Consider the following 19,953-nt stretch of genomic DNA (forward strand, 5'->3'; position numbering starts at 1 on the left):
ATGAAATGATGTATAAAAGGCCTAAAGTTAAAGATGGCAAATTTTCTTTGTATTTTAGGCAAAAAAAAATCATCTTTTACGTTTTAAAAATTACAAAGAGGAAAATGGGCCAATGCAAAAAAGTTTGGGCACCCTGAATGGTTATTACTTGGTAGCACTCCCTTTGGAAAGTATCACAGCTTGTAAACCCTTTTTTCAATCCGGCAAAAGTCTTTCAATTCTTGTTTAAGGAATTTCATACATTCTTCCTTGGGAAAATTCTTCCAGTTCTGTGAGATTCTTGGGTCGTCTTTGATGCACTGCTATTTTGAGGTCTAGCCACAGATTTTCAATATAAGCAAAGCATAATGATAGATCAGGCATCTATGAGGGACAGTGTAAAACTCAGCTTGCGCCTTTTGAGGTCATCTATTGTGGATTTTGACATGTCTAAATTAGGGTCAGTATCCATTTGGAGAAGCCATCCTCTTTTCAACTTCAGTTTTTTTCAAACATGGTGTTATGTTTGCATCAAGAATTTGTTGAAATTTCATTGAATCCATTCTTCCCTCTACCCATGAAATGTTCGCCGCACCATTGGCTGCAACACAACCTCAAAGCATGATTTGATGCATCCCTATGCTTAATTACCGAGATGTTCTTTTCCAGAAATTCTGTGCCCTTTTTTCTTTACAGATACTGTTAAGGCCAAAAAGTTCTATTTTAACCTCATCGGTCCACAGAACTAGTTTCCAAATAACACGAGGATTGTTTAGATGTTCATTTGCATACTTCTAACTCTAAATTTTTTGGTAAGAATGCAGGAGAGGTTTTCTTCTGATGAATCTTCCATAAAGGCCAGGTTTGTGCAGGTGTCTCTGAACAGTAGAGCAATGCACCACAACTGCAGAGTCTGCTAAATCTTTCTGAAGGTCTTTTGCAGTCAAGGGGGATTTGCTTTGTCTCTTTAGCAATCCTATGAGCAGCTCTCACTGAAATTTTGCTTGGTCTTTCAGACCTTATCTTGACCTCCACTGTTTCTGTTAACTGCCATTTCTTAATTACATTTTGAACTAAGGAAAGAGTAAATTGAAAACTCTTTGCTATCTTCTTATAGCCATCTCCTGCTTCCTGGACCTCCACCACTTTCATTTTCAGAGTGCAAGGCACCTGCTTATAAGAACCCATGACTGCTGATATTTTGGCACAAGGATAAATTAGACTGTTTTTTTTTTTTTATAAAGCTGGGAAATTTGCGTCACATGGCCTTTCTAACAATGGTGAACAAGCCAGAACCAGAATCCTAACAGGCTAATTAAGGTCTGAAACCTTGGTCAAAGTTATCTGAGCTCACAAATCTCGATGGGTGCCTAAATAAATAAATAAATAAATAAATAAATAAAAATAAATATATATATATATATTAAGGCAGCACTCAAATTTAAATGTGAAAAAAGTGGATACTTTACTGATCCTCAGATGGTAACGTTTCACCGGTGACCCGTCTTTGTCAAGTCAAGCTCAATGTGTGTATGTCCGGGTTGGCATCCGCACCGTCGCAGCTACAGCCATAAAATTTGGCGAATATGTATAACGGGTATATGGGCATGGGACTATGGGATGGAAGATGTGTGATGGGTATATGGGCATGGGACTATGGGATGGAGGATGTGTGATGGGTATATGGGCATGGGACTATGGGATGGAAGATGTGTGATGGGTATATGGGCATGGGACTATGGGATGGAGGATGTGTGATGGGTATATGGGCATGGGACTATGGGATGGAGGATATGTGTGATGGGTATGATGCCAATCCCGGACATACATACATACATACATACATACATACATACATACATGCATACACTTGAGCTTTATATAATATCTATACTGCTGAAAAAAATAAAGGGAACACTAAAATACCACATCCTAGATATCTCTGAATGAAATAGTCCAGTTGTAAATTTTTATTCATTGCATAGTGGAATGTGCTCAGAACAATAAAACATAACAATTATCAATGTAAATCAAAATGAATATCCAATGGAGGTCTGGATTTGGAATGATACTCAAAATCAAAGTGGAAAATCAAATTATAGGCTGATCCAACTTCAATGGGAATGCCTCATGACAAGGAAAAGATTCTCAGTAGTGTGTGTGGCCTCCATGTGCCTGTATGACCTCCCTAAGATGCCTGGGCTTGCTCCTGATGAGGTGGCGGATGGTCTCCTGAGGGATCTCCTCCCAGACCTGGAGTAAAGCAGGGTTGCCCAACTCCAGTCCTCAAGGCCCACCAACAGGTCATGTTTTCAGGATTTCCTTAGTATTGCTCAGGTGATAATTGCCTCACCTGTACAATACAAAGGAAATCCTGAAAACATGATCTGTTGGTGGGCCTTGAGGACTGGAGTTGGGGAACCCTGGACTAAAGCATCCACCAACTCCTGAACAGTCTGTGGTGCAACGTGATGTTGGTGGATGGAGCGAGACATGATGTCCCAGATATGTTCAATCAGATTCAGGTCTGGAGAACAGGCGGGCGGCCAGTCCATAGCTTCAATGCCTTCATCTTGCAGGAACTGCTGACACACTCCAGCCACATGAGGTCTGGCATTGTCCTGCATTAGGAGGAACCCAGGGCCAACCGCACCAGCATATGGTCTCACAAGGGGTCTGAGGATCTCATCTCAGTACCTAATGGCAGTCAGGCTACCTCTGGCGAGCACATGGAGGGCTGTGTGGCCCTCCAAAAAAATGCCACCCCACACCATTACTGACCCACTGCCAAAACGGTCATGCTGAAGGATGTTGCAGGCAGCAGATCACTCTCCATAGTGTTTCCAGACTGTCACGTCTGTCACATGTGCTCAGTGTGAACCTGCTTCCATCTGTGAAGAGCACAGGGCGCCAGGGGTGAATTTGCCAATCCTGGTGTTCTGTGGCAAATGCCAAGCATCCTGCACGGTGTTGGCCTGTGAGCACAACCCCCATCTGTGGACATCAGGCACTCAGACCATCCTCATGGAGTCGGTTTTTTACAGTTTGTGCAGACACGTGCACAATTGTGGCCTGCTGGAGGTCATTTTGCAGGGTTCTGGCAGTGTTCCTCCTTGCACAAAGGCGGAGGTAGCAGCCTTGCTGCTGGGTTGTTGCCCTCCTACGGCCCCCTTCACATGTCCTGGTGTATTGGCCTGTCTCCTGGTAGCGCCTCTAGACACTACGCTGACAGGCAAAGCAAACCTTCTTGCCACAGCTCTCATTGATGTGCCATCCTGGATGAGCTGCACTACCTGAGCCACTTGTGTGGGTGATAGAGTCCGTCTCATGCTACCACAAGTGTGAAAGCACAACCAACATTCAAAAGTGACCAAAACATCAGTCAGAAATCATTGGTACTTAGATGTGGTCTGTGTTCCCCGCCTGCAGAACCACACCTTTTGAGTGTGTCTTGATAATTGCCAATAATTTCCATCTGTTGTCTATTCCATTTGCACAACAGCATGTGAAATTGATTGTCAATCAGTGTTGCTTCCTAAGTGGACAGTTTGATTTCACAGAAGTTTGATTTACCTGGCGTTATATTCGGTTGCTTAAGTGATCCCTTTATTTTTTTTAATACGTATGTATGTTTGTATATGTGTGTATGTATGTATGTATGTATATATATATATATATATCTATCTCTATCTCTCTTTTAACTTTTTAGGCTTTTTAGAGATCATTTCATCTTCAACTTGTTTAACTATTCACAATAACAGTAATTTTAACCAGGGATGCCCAAACGTTTACATGCCACTATATGTCCGTGAGTGCTTTTCATTGAGAATTGCAGCTAAAAATCATACCTTCGAAATGGAAACAAGTCCTAGTAAGTCAACTGTTTATGAAGACATAAGATTTGCACAAGCCTGGTACACAGAAGATCTGTGGTTAGTTCTCCAAGATGTTTGGAAAACCTCACTGCAGAGTTCCTTCAAAAACTGTGCCTAGAATTGTTGTGTTAAAGGCAAAGTGTGGCCATATCAAATAGGGATTAAATTTAGATTTCTCTTTTGTTCATTCACTTAGCATTTTGTTATTTATTAAACTAAACTATTAACACTTCTATTTCTTTAAAATAATTCTTACTTTGTAGCATTTTTTTCACGCCTGCCTAAAACTTTTGAACATTATTGTAAGAACTATCATGTATTCACAAAGGTCCTTGAGTTCTTATGCAAATTATAATTCTACATGAACTGTAAAAGGAGGACATCTTCTTTTTAGCCATCTTTAATGAATTGTATTGTATGAAAAGTCATGAACACATTGTTAATTACATTGACAATAAAGATCTTCATGGAATGGCCTAAAGTTTATTTTTCTTGTCATTGAAAAAAAAAAAAATTGCCTGGATGTGTGCCCTCTGTTAACTAACTAGTACATCTCCCACGTGTTTTAGTCTTTTGAAATACAGTAAAGTAAATGAAGGTTTATGAACTGTGTACAGGTCATGAAATGTCATGAAACTGGAGCGTATGTAACCCTAAACTGTTTTACTGGGTGGAGGAATCCATCTTTTGGTCAGCCTAGAATGCATCACACGAGTGCTCCTCCCACTTTCCATTTTCGTATACTGGATTTGCCGCATAATACTGGTAGCCAGAGCATCAATATAAAAAAGCAGGGGCGTAGTTTTAAGACCTTTGGTCCCAAACCAATCTGTATAGGGGTCCAGCTGCCCATGTGCCATTTTATAATGTCAGTGTCTCGTTTTTGCCAACATTTCTTTAGGCAAAACGAGTGATTGCGCTCCCTTCGGGTGCGCTCGGGGATTTAAAAGGGGATTGAACTCGTCACGAATGGCAAGCCTGTATGCATAGTTTCTTTCTTCTTGTCGATCTTGATCCACTGGTATGGATGGTAGATCAATGTCACCAATTCCTTGATGTTGCACACTTGGGGCAATTGGAGTTTTCAAATTTATTGTCCATCCACTGTCCCCATATGGGAATAGAAGTGGATATGTCATTGCATCACACTTTCTGTGAAGAAAGCTGAGTTGAACTGTTTGGTTTTCACTGTTCAGGTGAACTCTGATGTCCCTATTAAATAGAGGTTCACCTAAAGCATTTTGATAAATTATAGCTACTTCATTGCACCTTGGTGCATTGTAGCGCCTCTGGTCATTTATAATTGACATTGTTATTTCGAGTCGATCGCAATTTTCCAATTCAGCAATCCTCTCTTCCTCTCTTTCAAAATTTCCTCATCATTGTGAAGGCTCTTGCGAGTGGGTTAATTGCTTTCGTTTTCTCTCCAAGAGATGACAGCAGTGCTGGGAGGCACTTTTTATTTGCTTGACTTCTTGTACTTAATGCTTCCTCACTGTCCAAGATATAAATGTGGGCATACATGGGAGTACTACCCACAGCGGGATGCAATGGGACAGTTCTGTGGTAAATTTGTCCATGAATTTGAAAACAGTATGGACCATGCCCAGGAGGTGGTGCTACTTGTGCTCCCATAGATGCCAAAGCAAGCGAGCTATTGTATTGCCTTATATTAGCCATAAAGTTATTGGATTGCTGATGGTCTCTCTTGACTAATTGATCATCCATACGAATGGGACATGTTTGGAAGCGCCCTCTCTTGCAGCAGGAAGGGAATGTTTTGTCCTGCGCCATTTCGTCTTTGAAATTTTTAGATTGGCAGAACTGAGATCGACATGTCAGTTTGCCAGCATAGTGCTCTTAAATACGTGTCTCATCAATTTAATTATGAAGCCCCCTAACTTGCCGTCGTCGAGTGGCTCTTGCATTTTGGACAGGTCTTCTATCTTGTTCTCGTCTTTGTGAAATTTGTGTATCGCTTTGTGCATTGCGTGTTGCTCGTTGTCGTGCAGCATTAGATGTTCTACGTGATTCAGTTATTTCATTCGTTCCTCTTGCTCTGGCCGCCCTCTATCGGGCTGCATCAGCAGTTATTCGACAATTTCGTTTATCTTCTGTTTCATTAAGGCTATGTGCACACGGTCCGCATTCTGCTGTGGATCCGCAGCGTTTCTGGCCCTGCGGGTCCACAGCAGTTTCTGCTGCATTGTACAGTACCATTGTTTCCAATGGTTAAGCCAAAAACGCTGCGGATTTGCTGCGGGTTACAATCCACAGCATGTCAGTTCTTTGTGCGGATTCCGCTGCGGTTTCACACCTTATCCATTATGAGGTGTGAAACCGCAGGACTTTTGACCTGCGGATTTACCTGTGTTTTTTTTTTTTTACAAATCCGCAGCTCTCAAAAGTACGTGTGCACATAGCCTAAGACGCAGGTTACGCCTCTGTCTGCGATTCGCTTCTCTATGTGCAGTAGCGCAATCCATTTGATCCATCTTTGCAATGTTGCCTCACAGTCTTGCCTCACAGGTTAACGTTCAAAAAAGGCTTATGCCTTAACTCTTAAGCAGAGAGAGCTCCTCTCCTTATTAGATATGGTCACTTAGAATCATAGAATCATAGAATGGTAGAGTTGGAAGGGACCTCTTGGGCCATCTGGTCCAACCCCCTGCTCAATGCAGGATTTGCTAAATCATCCCAGTTAGATGTCTGTCCAGCCTCTGTTTGAAGACTTCCATTGAAGGAGAACTCGCCACCTCTCGTGGCAACCTGTTCCACTCATTGATCACTCTAACTGTCAAAAAGTTTTTTCTAATATCTAATCTGTGTCTCCTCCCTATACAGGGCCTTACAGTACTTGGGTATCCATGGTTATGCCCACGCATATAGTCAGTTAGCTACTAGTGGTAGTAACTATGGATACGATACCTAAGTTATTGTTAAGCTGTGGATGACTCGTTGGGCTGTGGATGACTCATTGTGCACAGACACATGGACACGCCCAAATTAGGTATATGGATAGTAACATTTAACTTCACTCCCAAGCACACCTGGGAACTCTTACAGAAATACACACACACTTGGGTGTGGTTGTATAAGCCCCTCTTTTTCTTTTTGGCACTTGGACTATCATGGGAAAAATTATAACTGTCGGCAAGTGTAGTGTGGCAGAGCGGCTTTAGCCCCTACAAGCACAGAGTCCTTGTGAAAGCAGAATAGTCCCATGGGGCAACCACTTTAAAATAAAACATTACGTCGTCACCCAAACTAAACATATTTACTTTCCTATCAATTTTTATTTTCCTTAGTCTTATTTTGTTTTTTTATTCCATGTTTGAGCACGAAAAATCTCACATGTAACCGATCTTACCTTCTTATTAGTCAATGTAAGTGGCCATAATACAATTTTCACCAACAAGTGGGCAACAAGACACTTGTCTTTGAATCTCCGGAGATGGTTCTTTACTGAAAGTGTAGATCTAGATACACAAATGTCGTCTTTCCACGGCTTACAATACATGACAGTATAAACCTATTTCCCCACTCTTTAGAAGGCCCATTTTGGGGGGAAAGCATTAGTAGTGTGCTGCTGCCATGTCAGTCTTGTGTTTCTCTATGTCTCGTTTGTGCCCCATAAATTTGCAATTGGGTTATTTGGCTCCTAGAAAAAAAAGGGACCTTCCCGGATTTAAATCATCCTGGAGCCCGGAATTCTCCCGAAGCTACTGTGAAAGCAGATTTGAGGAGGATTCAGTGTTGTGGCATCCATTTCCAATATCCAACACCAATTTTTATGAACCCTTCTTTGCCATGTATGCCCCTGAACGTATCTACTACTTGGTGCTTTTATTTTAAACTTAAACATTTGGTATGGTAAAAAAAAAAAAAATGATTTATGTTTTTCTTATGTTTTTTTAGTAACCTAAAAATATTTGCTTTTTTGATCTACAAGAGAGTTCATTGCATGCAGTAATTATAATTAGCTTGTCTTCCTATTACTAATTGGAAGCATACTGATCAATTTAGATACCTGGCTACCAAAATAATCCCACTTCAAGTGTCTCAAACTTCCTGCTAAATCCACATCCAGTTTTCCTTCAGTTGGCTGAGGATGTTCTCTCTAATGTGGCCTCGGTTTCTTTGGGAGTGAACAAATTCTTTCAGAAGCTTGAGAGTATGTTCACACTGGGCAGAAGTCCTGCAGATATAGGATAACAATTTTTCAAGTCGCTAATCTGCACTTTTATAGAATCCATGTGGATTTTGCTGTGGATTTGTTTGTGTGACGATTAGATGCAGTTATACGTTTTTCCAGAGAGACATCATATTGGATCATTTTGCTCAATAATTAAATGACAAATACAAATATTTAGACTTTCTTTTTTGTATTAGATTCTGCTTATCTAATTTTAGGACTTGTGTGAAAACCCTTAGGATATGTTTGTTTTTTGGCACAGATTCTAGACACCCCTTTTTTTGCCGTAGATTCCCTTTTTATTTGAATGGGAATATTCAGCTAGCCTGTGGAGACCTGTGTGTCGTAAGCGGTGCCTTCACCCCCCCCCCCCCCCCTTCCCACCAATCCCGCAAAGAAAACACATTCAGGCCTAGATGGGTTGAACAGGTCGGCCACAGTTTATTAATTACCTAAGCAGAGAAGGGCAATTACATTTCGTAACGGGAGGCTCGTGGCTGAGATCCTGTCTGCGATCGACAGGCGATTTAGCCAACGAGCGGTCACGAACCTTTGCCCTGCTCTACTTCTTCCGCTGTGACAAAAGCTTCCAAGTGAGTGACCTCTGTAGGGAAAAGAAAGTTCTGACCTCGGCACCTGGCTTTAACCCCCTGTAGGTGTGGCCATAGATACCTTCCCCTTTAAGGACCATTGGACAGCAGGGCATCCCAATTAGTACATCACCGGGGGGAGTGGTGTGAGGGGGTGAATTGGGCACTGTCCATATTTTATTAGCTTTGTCCATGGTGCTCCACAGTCAAAGGTACATTCCCTAAGCAGTACTGTGCCTGCAATTACATACTTCTCGTTTTCTTTCTGTATCATGTAAAATTATTGGTAACTTTTCCCCGCAATATAAATTACGACAAGACATGTATTTTTTGCCTTGCGTTTTTGTTAGATTTTGGCAATAAGAGGGAGGCAAAAAACACACCATATTGCATCAGCCCATATTATAATTAAGAACAACATGTTCTTTCAAAATGATGCCAAAACCACCTTTTTTTTTAGATTGAGTTTTTAGATGTGGATTTCTGAACCAGAAAAACCAAGATAAAATAAAAACAAACTTTGTGGACATACCTCAAAGGTAAGCAAGTAAAGGCATCAAAAGCAAAAAAAAAAAAAGGAAAAACAATATATATATACTGTGCTTCTGTATATTGTTCAACTTGTACAACATTTGCGCTCCACTATTCAGGATTACTAATGTACAGTGGTGCTTGAAATATTGTGAACCCTTCAGAATTTTCCATAGTTCAGTCTAAACTTGACCTAAAACTACATCCTTTTTTCTCACAAAAGTAGAATTAAATCAAATAAAAGTCAAAATATTTGAATTTGTCATTTTATTATGGAGGAAAATGATCCTACTTGACGTTTCTCGGGAAAAGCGTAAAACTGCATCTGATTGTTTCTGGAAATTGTTGATTACTTGTCAGCTTGGAGGAATTTTAGCCCATTATTCCCTACAAAATGGCTTCAACTCTGTTATGTTGGTGGGTTTTTCTCCCATGAACTACTCGCTTCACGTCCATCCACAACATTTTATATGAGATTACTTTGAATCTGGGCCAGGATAGCTTCCATCATTGAGGGTACAACTTAATTCTAAATAATACCAGCAAATTCTAAAGCAAAATGTCAGGACATCTGACTATGAGATGAATCGTGTGTCTTTTTGCAGCAAAACAAAGACTCAAATCTGACAATTCGTTGTCAAAAAGATTTGTTAAAGCTTTGGGATGACCATGTAAAAGTCCGTCATAACTTTTATCTGTGAGCAGTTCATGGTAGAATACCCCCCGCCAGCAATGTTGAAGCTGCTTTTCAGAGAGGAGGAATGGGATTAAATTAATCCAAACTGATGTGCAGGACTAAGCATCAATTACATTTACAATAAGTTGTTACTCTGGAGGACCTGTCTTGTCCTGCATTATGGACAAAACTTTTAAAGTTAAATGAGCACTCTGTAATACCTTACTTCCCCTGTGATCGCGCTGCAAGGAAATTCAACACTTGCAACCGGATTTTGTTGCAAATCACACCTGATAGGTGATGGTCACAGTCATTCCACAGTGGTCCCATTGTGATTCCCTTATTGTCTTGAGTTTCTTCTTCAAATCTTGTAAATGTTTGTGTGGGGTGTGGTGGATACTAATTCTTGTGTACGTTATAAAGAATTTAAATTTTTTCTTTTGCTTATTTCCTTTTTCTTACAGTTCTCAATGACCCCCCTTGGGACAGCACTTCTGGTTCCTGTAAGGACCGATGTTTCGAGCTTCAAGAGGCCGATCCTCCCGCCTGCCGTTGCGACAACCTCTGTAAGAGTTACAACAGTTGCTGCCAGGACTTTGACCAGCTCTGCCTGAAGACGGGTACAGTGTTCGAGATCACAATCATGAAAATTAACTGGGCTCCTTGTTTCTATTTTTTTGTCTCGATGAAGTTGTGAGGGTCGTACAGGTTTATTATGGGTGCAGTCTTTGTTTCTTCCGGACTGAAGAAAAAACCTACTACGTAAGGTGAAGTTATCCTAACAAAACAACCTATTTCCCCCCAAAAGTAAAATAATTTCAATGGGGGCTCCAAATTTGTAGTCTAAAACTCGAGCTTATTCAACCTCATCTGCCATTAGCTCCATGACCATTTATATTGGTCAGATTCATGAATGTTAATTATGTCCATGGCTGTCACTGTTACCATAACAGCTGATGGTGGCCCAAAGCTTAATGGCTTACCGTGGCCTATCTTGGGGATAGAGGAACAGAAGCGGTTGCTTGAACAAAATTCTGACAGGTTACTCTAAGAAATTGGTGGATCCAAGTCAATTCTCATGCCCTATATTTCTGGGGAGTTACCCTGGATCTCCACTATTGACTGTATTGGCAGCACTATGGCGCCGTAACAGCTAGATCATGCGGAACAGAAGGAAGCCATTGGCGGCCCCACCTGTGTCCATACTTTAGGCTGCACTTTACTATAGCCCATAGGACAACAAGATGTGAACATTCCTGTTGGCTCAATGCTGTCATTAGTTGGGCATTGACTTTTTTAAAAGGTGGAAACTTACTGGAATAGGGGGGCTATTGGTTTCCATGCCTCAATCGCTGGCAACCCAAGCTATGCCACTGATTTCACCCACTGAAGTTGGTAGAAGAATGGCACTCTTTTATGGTACATATGTCTCCGTTGACCACTAGTGGCAATTGTTGTGCCACCAGCTTCGACAGCAAAGTTGAGGCTGTGGAATAGAAGGACTTTTGAAAACTGGGGAGATGTGGTGGATATGAATTAGACTTTGGATGTTCTCATGAGACCTTACCTCTTCAGCATACAATCCTTAATTACATTTTTTTTTTTTTTATTTTGCTCAGAATAACCTCATGGAAAGATTTGCAGGGCAGAAGAGGTTAAAGTAAGAAAAGCATAAGTGTGGTTTTGAGATTCTGAATGTGGGAGGTGGTTGTATTTAATCTGGTCTGGTTGACCACTCTCTCTAATTAAAGAAACCACTTAATAAATACACGTTAGTCTCAATGAATGTCACTTTTTATGACGTTTTAACAGGGAGACAGGGCACGGTGCTAACATGTTCCTAAATCAAACAGTATTCATTTTGTATGAGCATGTGTAAAGGGCTAATAGGACATAAGGAGATCTGTTGGGATAGACCGTGCTAAACTTACTGGGGGATTAGCCACTTATGCTTACTGTTAGTCATGCCTAGGGGCAGCACAATCCTGTATTGATACCCCGCTGCTTCCCAGAGTCCAGTGCATGCGCTCTACTATAGTTTGGAGACAAATTGATGTAGTTTGTGTTTTAGCCATAGCTGAAAGTGTGTATAGAACACTTGGCTGCTGGATAAATGGCATTATAGTAGTTGCATTCTTGTACATAGGGGGCAATATTACAGTACTTATATTCTTGTATATAGGGGCAGTATTATAATAGTTATATTCTTGCACATAGGGGGCAGTATTATAGTACTTATATTCTTGTACATAGGGGCAGTATTATAGTAGTTATATTCTTGTATATAGGAGCAGTATTATAGTAGTTATATTCTTGTACATAGGGGGCAGTATTATAGTAGTTATATTCTTGTACATAGGGGCAGTATTATAGTAGTTATATTCTTGTATATAGGAGCAGTATTATAGTAGTTATATTCTTGTACATAGGGGGCAGTATTATAGTAGTTATATTCTTGTACATAGGGGGCAGTATTATAGTAGTTATATTCTTGTACATAGGGGCAGTATTATAGTAGTTATATTCTTGTACATAGGGGCAGTATTATAGTAGTTATAGTCTTGTACATAGGGGCAGTTTTATAGTAGTTATATTCTTGTACATAGGGGGCAGTATTATAGTAGTTATATTCTTGTACATAGGAGCAGTATTATAGTAATTATATTCTTGTACATAGGAGCAGTATTATAGTAATTATATTCTTGTACATAGGGGCAGTATTATAGTAGTTATATTCTTGTACATAGGGGGCAGTATTATAGTAGTTATATTCTTGTACATAGGGGCAGTATTATAGTAGTTATATTCTTGTACATAGGGGGCAGTATTATAGTAGTTATATTCTTGTACATAGGGGCAGTATTATAGTAGTTATAGTCTTGTACATAGGATTTCTCAGTAACAGAGGCATAGACTGTCTAGATATAGGTATTGCTGGACTTGTTTTTGAAAAAGCTACTTGCAGACATAAATCATTTGGGGGGGGGGGTGAAATCCTGCTGACAGATTCTCTTTATAATTTTATGTGATGGGTCTGTACCACAACATTCTAAGAACAGTTCATTCAGTTTTTCTTTTCTTTATCTCAGGACGTGGCTGGAGTTGTAAGGATAGATGTGGTGAGGCCCGAAATGACGATAGCGCTTGTTATTGCTCTGATGATTGCCTGGCCAAAGGTGACTGTTGTACTGACTATCAGATAATGTGTAAAGGTGAGGACTTCTTCTTATTTCTAGACACTTTGGCGTCAATTCATCATTGACTTTACCTTTGTATTCTGGAATAAAAATAGTTTTAATAGTGACTCTTTATCTACACTTTTTTTTTTTTTTTTTAGACCATTTTGTGTATTTTTTTTTCTGCTTAAGAGTGTGCATTTGGTTTTCCTTAATACAGACATTTTATCTTAATTTATAATTTCTCAAAATGGCAAATTTTCTGCACAGTTGTACTCCATAGTATTACTGGCACTAAATCTGTCTAATTTTCTTTTTGCACAATTGAAGATGTAAGTTTGAAAATTAAAGTATTGTGCAAAAGGCGCAAAAATAAACAACAAATAAGGCATCTTTGAATGTATGCAAAAGTGCTGATCCCCTGTGTGCACCAAGAATTGTTACAAAAACAGAAGAAAAAAATGGAACACTTAAAAAAAAAAATATAATAAAAAAAAAGTCCATAGATGCTGCCTCTACATCATGCTGCTCTTAGATTCACTCTTTTTGACAGATATTTATTTTCTTTTAGGTGGAACTCGTTGGGTAGATGATGATTGTGAAGAAATTAAACATCCAGAGTGTCCTGCAGGGTAAAGAGTATTATATTTTATTTCATTTGTTTTATTAATGTATTTTTATCATTTACACAACCTTTCAATGTTTATTTTCATTTTATTTAGTCCTGTGGATTTTACGTAGAAAATGCTTTATCATCTCCTCTCAACACACGGAGGCCTGATTCATCATTGCATTTTTGTCTTTTTTTTAAAAAAATTTTTTATGTGTGAATAACTCTGTTTGTGACTGTCAAATTTCTCACCAATCGAGAAAAGGATTCATGCATTTTTTAACCCTTTGATTACCCAGAAATGTTACATTTTTGCCCTTCTGTTTTTTTGTTTTCCTTTTCCATTACGTAATGTTTGGGTTTTTTTTTTTCTCCTTTTTGTAGGATGATCTGTAGTATTGAATGACACCATGTAATGCACTGGAAAACTCTGTAAATGAAATGATTTTTTCTTTTCCCTGGCTGTGTTCTTAAGCTGTTTTTAAAATGATCCTTTGAGTCGGTACAATTACAGCACTAGCAAATTTGTCCATTTTTTTGTGATATTTTAATGGTTTAAAAAAGTCAGAAATTTGTGAAAAGAAAAAAAATTAAATAATGAAAAAAAAGTTTAGCACTTTCTGAAAACCATGCCCCTTTTTTTTTTTTTTTTTTTTTTTTTAAATCTATGGAACTATGTGAAGTTATTTTTACCATGTTATGGTACACACAATGTGGTTATTTTTTTTTTTTTGACCTTTTTGTTTTAGCAGCGTTCCAGACAAAAAACCTTAGTTATGGAGTTTAGATTTTATTTTCAACCAATAACTTATGATTTACATAATTCAAAATTTTACTAAACTGGAGCTTTTGGGACGTGATGATAACAATTATGATCATTTAGTTTTCTTATATATATGGGGGGCCCGTTGTACTGCAAAACTAGAATACAGCACATGGGGAAATCGCGGTTCTTCTATTGAGTTCAGCCTACAGTTGAGCTTCAAAGGAATACTCAGATGGCAGTTACAGGGGCCATCAGTTTCTTGAGATCTTGCCGGCTTCATACATTCATTAGTAAAATGTCATAAGTCAGAAAGGGGTTAAACATTTTTCTTTTGTAAATTAATTTACAGTTTTTTTTTTTTTTTTTCTTTACATCCATGCGGCTTTTCCAAATGTTTGAGACCAGTTCATCAAAGGTGATTAAATTTTTTTTTTTATCCCACTCGAACTGTTTTTTTATGTATCTTTTTATTCTTGGTACTTACAGAAATTTTTGTACAAGGTTTGCAACACTTTTGCAGATAATGCAACTTTTTTTAACCTAAAAAGTATTAAACTTTAAAAATGAAGGCCATTTTTGACGGAGCGCAAAATACATAAAACGAGTTCACGATTTTGAAGAATTTATAGCAAAAAAGGCAATGAAAACCGCAAACAGTGACTTTTAACCCAGCCCTCACTTTAAATACAATTTCTATGGATTATTTGACAAGTCATATAAATTGCTTGCATCGAGCGCAGGTGAGACGCTATAGCAAATCCATCATTGCTCATTTACTAACCTCTACAGGTTGCAATCATAGTGATCGATCACTTCCCTTTTGTCCTCTTATACCGTTTTGTCGGCAACACATCTCCTTTTCACCCGAGCAGATAGGTTCGTAGCAAATGAATAGTTTTGATGATTTGCCTGTTATCATTCAATCGCTCCCATGTTTTACACTCATAGGGAACATTAATTCAAGAGATTATCAGTATTTTTTTAAAGGGAACAGAAAAGGGACACTTCCATTGTTTTGTTTTAGTTTAGGAGAACGCCTTAAAATATCTGACGACCGACACTGAGCAGCCATGATGTTCTAATTTCGTATCGTCCTTTCAAACATCTTAGGTTTGTCCGCCCTCCTTTGATCATCTTCTCAGTCGATGGATTTCGTGCTTCATATATGAAGGAAGGAGTCAAAGTTCTGCCCAATATGTACAAGCTAAGTAAGAGCAATATTTGTAATATGTTGATACATCTAAGGGAGACTGTCTCTGGGATTCTAAAAATAAACAAAAAAAACATAAAATCGCTTTAACTAGCATACCATTGTGATACATTAATATAGGCACGGTGATGTTACACTAATTGTAACCTCTCCTAAAATGTTAACATGACAGGAGCCTCCTGTGAGCATGTGCAATAAGAAGCTCTGCTGCTTTGACTTGAATATAACCTATACCACATACTGTCACCTTCAGGTCACAGCAGTAGAGCTTCTCCTACTGGACATGCTCACAGCAGCAGAGCTTCTCCTACTGGACATGCTCACAGCAGCAGAGCTTCTCCTACTGGACATGCTCACAGCAGCAGAGCTTCTCCTACTGGACATGCTCACAGCAGCAGAGCTTCTCCTACTGGACATGCTCACAGCAGCAGAGCTTCTCCTACTGGACATGCTCACAGCAGCAGAGCTTCTCCTACTGGACATGCTTCTGTCTTGTTAACCTTTCAGGACCATTTTCGGTCAGTGTAATATATATATATATATATATATATATATATATATATATATATATATATATATATATATATATATATATATATATATATATATACACACAGTGGGGAAAAAAAGTATTTAGTCAGTCAGCAATAGTGCAAGTTCCACCACTTAAAAAGATGAGAGGCGTCTGTAATTTACATCATAGGTAGACCTCAACTATGGGAGACAAACTGAGAAAAAAAAATCCAGAAAATCACATTGTCTGTTTTTTTTCATTTTATTTGCATATTATGGTGGAAAATAAGTATTTGGTCAGAAACAAAATTTCATCTCAATACTTTGTGATATATCCTTTGTTGGCAATGACAGAGGTCAAACGTTTTCTGTAAGTCTTCACAAGGTTGCCACACACTGTTGTTGGTATGTTGGCCCATTCCTCCATGCAGATCTCCTCTAGAGCAGTGATGTTTTTGGCTTTTCGCTTGGCAACACGGACTTTCAACTCCCTCCAAAGGTTTTCTATAGGGTTGAGATCTGGAGACTGGCTAGGCCACTCCAGGACCTTGAAATGCTTCTTACGAAGCCACTCCTTCGTTGCCCTGGCGGTGTGCTTTGGATCATTGTCATGTTGAAAGACCCAGCCACGTTTCATCTTCAATGCCCTTGCTGATGGAAGGAGGTTTGCACTCAAAATCTCACGATACATGGGCCCCATTCATTCTTTCATGTACCCGGATCAGTCGTCCTGGCCCCTTTGCAGAGAAACAGCCCCAAAGCATGATGTTTCCACCACCATGCTTTACAGTAGGTATGGTGTTTGATGGATGCAACTCAGTATTCTTTTTCCTCCAAACACGACAAGTTGTGTTTCTACCAAACAGTTCCAGTTTGGTTTCATCAGACCATAGGACATTCTCCCAAAACTCCTCTGGATCATCCAAATGCTCTCTAGCAAACTTCAGACGGGCCCGGACATGTACAGGCTTAAGCAGTGGGACACGTCTGGCACTGCAGGATCTGAGTCCATGGTGGCGTAGTGTGTTACTTATGGTAGGCCTTGTTACATTGGTCCCAGCTCTCTGCAGTTCATTCACTAAGTCCCCCCGTGTGGTTCTGGGATTTTTGCTCACCGTTCTTGTGATCATTCTGACCCCACGGGGTGGGATTTTGCGTGGAGCACCAGATCGAGGGAGATTATCAGTGGTCTTGTATGTCTTCCATTTTCTAATTATTGCTCCCACAGTTGATTTCTTCACTCCAAGCTGGTTGGCTATTGCAGATTCAGTCTTCCCAGCCTGGTGCAGGGCTACAATTTTGTTTCTGGTGTCCTTTGACAGCTCTTTGGTCTTCACCATAGTGGAGTTTGGAGTCAGACTGTTTGAGGGTGTGCACAGGTGTCTTTTTATACTGATAACAAGTTTAAACAGGTGCCATTACGACAGGTAATGAGTGGAGGAAAGAGGAGACTCTTAAAGAAGAAGTTACAGGTCTGTGAGAGCCAGAAATCTTGATTGCTTGTTTCTGACCAAATACTTATTTTCCACCATAATATGCAAATAAAATGAAAAAAAAACAGACAATGTGATTTTTCTGGATTTTTTTTTCTCAGTTTGTCTACCATAGTTGAGGTCTACCTATGATGTAAATTACAGACGCCTCTCATCTTTTTAAGTGGTGGAACTTGCACTATTGCTGACTGACTAAATACTCTATTTGTGTGCGTTTATATTCATGGAGAACACCTGTAATATACTTGGACACATTTGTGTTAATACCTATTTTTTTTCTGAAGTGTATTTGAGCCCCATAAAATGTTCTTTATTTTTATGACAAATCTGCTTCTGTAAGTCCCATTTTGCTCAAGTTTCTTGAATTTTCTAGAATTTTTTTGCATGCATAATGTGAATAAAGAATGTATTGTGCAGTGTAAAAACAATAAATGCATTTAGAAATTATTTGGTCTGTTTTTAATTTTTTTTAGGAACGTGTGGAACACATTCACCTTACATGAGACCTGTGTACCCCACAAAAACTTTCCCAAACTTATATACACTGGCAACGGTAAATGTTGACTATTACTACCTTTATTTTTCCCACTCCTATTTTTAAAAAATAAAGGATTACACCTATTGATAACCACTAGTATGAGCGAACGCGCTGGAATAAGGTATTATCTGAGCATGCACGGGTGCTAACCGAGTGTCTCTGGAGTGCTCGAATAATATGTTAGAATTCACGCAGCTGCATGTCTCGCGGCTGCTCGACAACCGCAAGACATGCAGGGATTGCCTAAAAAACAGGAATGTGTTGCAGCTGTCAAACAGCTATGAGACGTTCAGCCGTGGGGACTCTAACATATTTTTCGAGCATGCCAAAGTCACTCGGTTAGCAACCGAGCATGCCAGATAACACGTTACCGGAGCACATTCGCTCATCACGAATGACCTCAAAATAAAAGATGAAAGGCATAAATTACAAGTTTCCTAGATCCAGTGTTAAATCTGTAACTGGGTGCTCCAGCTGTCATTATAATTTTATTGTATTTGGGATTTATATGGGTAAAAATGGAGCAGCAGCATGGTGGTTAGCAATACCGGGGTCCATGGTTCAAATCCCACCAAGGACAAATTCTGCAAGGAGTTTTTGTTTTCTCTGTGTTTGCATGGTAATCCGTTTTCTTCCCACTATCTAAAGACATATTGATAAGGAATTTGGCTTCTGAGCCCCATTGGAGACAGTGATGATCATGTCCAGAACTAGAGTCTGATGGGCCTCAATGCAAAATTTTTCCCCGGGGCCCCAAAGACATAATGGGCCCTTGTTGTGTTCTAGATTCTATAAAGACTGATGCGTTTGCCCACCATGAAATAACGTCACTCATCCTGGCCCTTTACAGTAATAAAGTCCCCCATCCTTGTCCCTGTCCTGAAATAATGTCCCCATACTGGACCCCTTCCTGTAATAATGTCCCCCATCCTGGGTCCCGTCATAGAACAATGTCCTCCATTCTGTGTGCGTTTCTGGTTTAAATTCTCCCATCCTGGGCCCCTTCCAGTGGTTATGTCCTCCGCTGTTGTCCAACACATTGAAAAATAAAAATAAAGAATTCTTCTCACCTTTTGTCCTTCCCTCATGACGTGCAGTGTCCTCTTCCATAACCGGTTCAGGAGCTTTCAGCTAACTCCAGCATGCCTGCCACTGGTGTTGTATGACATCACTGGCATTCACTGCCCGGGCACACAGGTGTCTGATTGTCGGGCGGATTGTATTGTAGTGCATGGAGGCTCCAGAGGTCTCTGGGCTGCAATACGTTTCAGCAGAATGTTCGTCTAAGGATGCACATCGAGCTGAAATAGGCATGGGAGGGTGCGACTGCGATCATTACGCCCCTGAGGATGTCTGTAAAGTGGTGGAGAATTAATAGATTATAGAACATAGATTTATAAATAAATGGTAAAATCCTTATTCTAAAATTTCTCTTTCTTTAGAATAATATACAGTGGGGAAAAAAGTATTTAGTCAGCCACCAATTGTGCAAGTTCTCCCACTTAAAAAGATGAGAGAGGCCTGCAATTGACGTAGACCACAACTATGAGAGTCAAAATGAGAAAACAAATCCAGAAAATCACCTTGTCTGATTTGGCAAGATTTATTTTTCAAATTATGGTGGAAAATAAGTATTTGGTCCCCTAGAAACATGCAAGATTTCTGGCTCTCACAGACCTGTAACTTCTTCTTTAAGAGGCTCCTCTGTCCTCCACTCATTACCTGTAGTAATGGCGCCTGTTTGAGGTTGTGGACAGGTGTCTTTTATACTGATTACAAGTTCAAACAGTCACACTCCAAA

At 39.7% G+C, this 19,953-nt stretch overlaps 1 protein-coding gene across 13 annotated transcripts in view; it reads left to right on the forward strand.

The window, feature by feature from the left end:
• ENPP2 (ectonucleotide pyrophosphatase/phosphodiesterase 2) overlaps nt 1-19,953 on the forward strand; it is a 229,524-nt gene that overhangs the window by 102,211 nt on the left and 107,360 nt on the right. For all 13 annotated transcript variants that reach the window (XM_073590244.1, XM_073590242.1, XM_073590243.1 and 10 more), the window contains exons 3-7: nt 10,311-10,466; nt 12,936-13,058; nt 13,594-13,654; nt 15,509-15,606; nt 18,088-18,167. In XM_073590244.1, the coding sequence (XP_073446345.1) occupies nt 10,311-10,466; nt 12,936-13,058; nt 13,594-13,654; nt 15,509-15,606; nt 18,088-18,167 (518 nt within the window). The remainder of the gene's footprint in view (nt 1-10,310; nt 10,467-12,935; nt 13,059-13,593; nt 13,655-15,508; nt 15,607-18,087; nt 18,168-19,953) is intronic.

This window comes from Dendrobates tinctorius, unplaced genomic scaffold (genome assembly GCF_039654945.1).
Source record: "Dendrobates tinctorius isolate UK_male_01 unplaced genomic scaffold, ASM3965494v1 ptg000116l, whole genome shotgun sequence".
Classification (NCBI taxonomy): domain Eukaryota; kingdom Metazoa; phylum Chordata; class Amphibia; order Anura; family Dendrobatidae; genus Dendrobates; species Dendrobates tinctorius.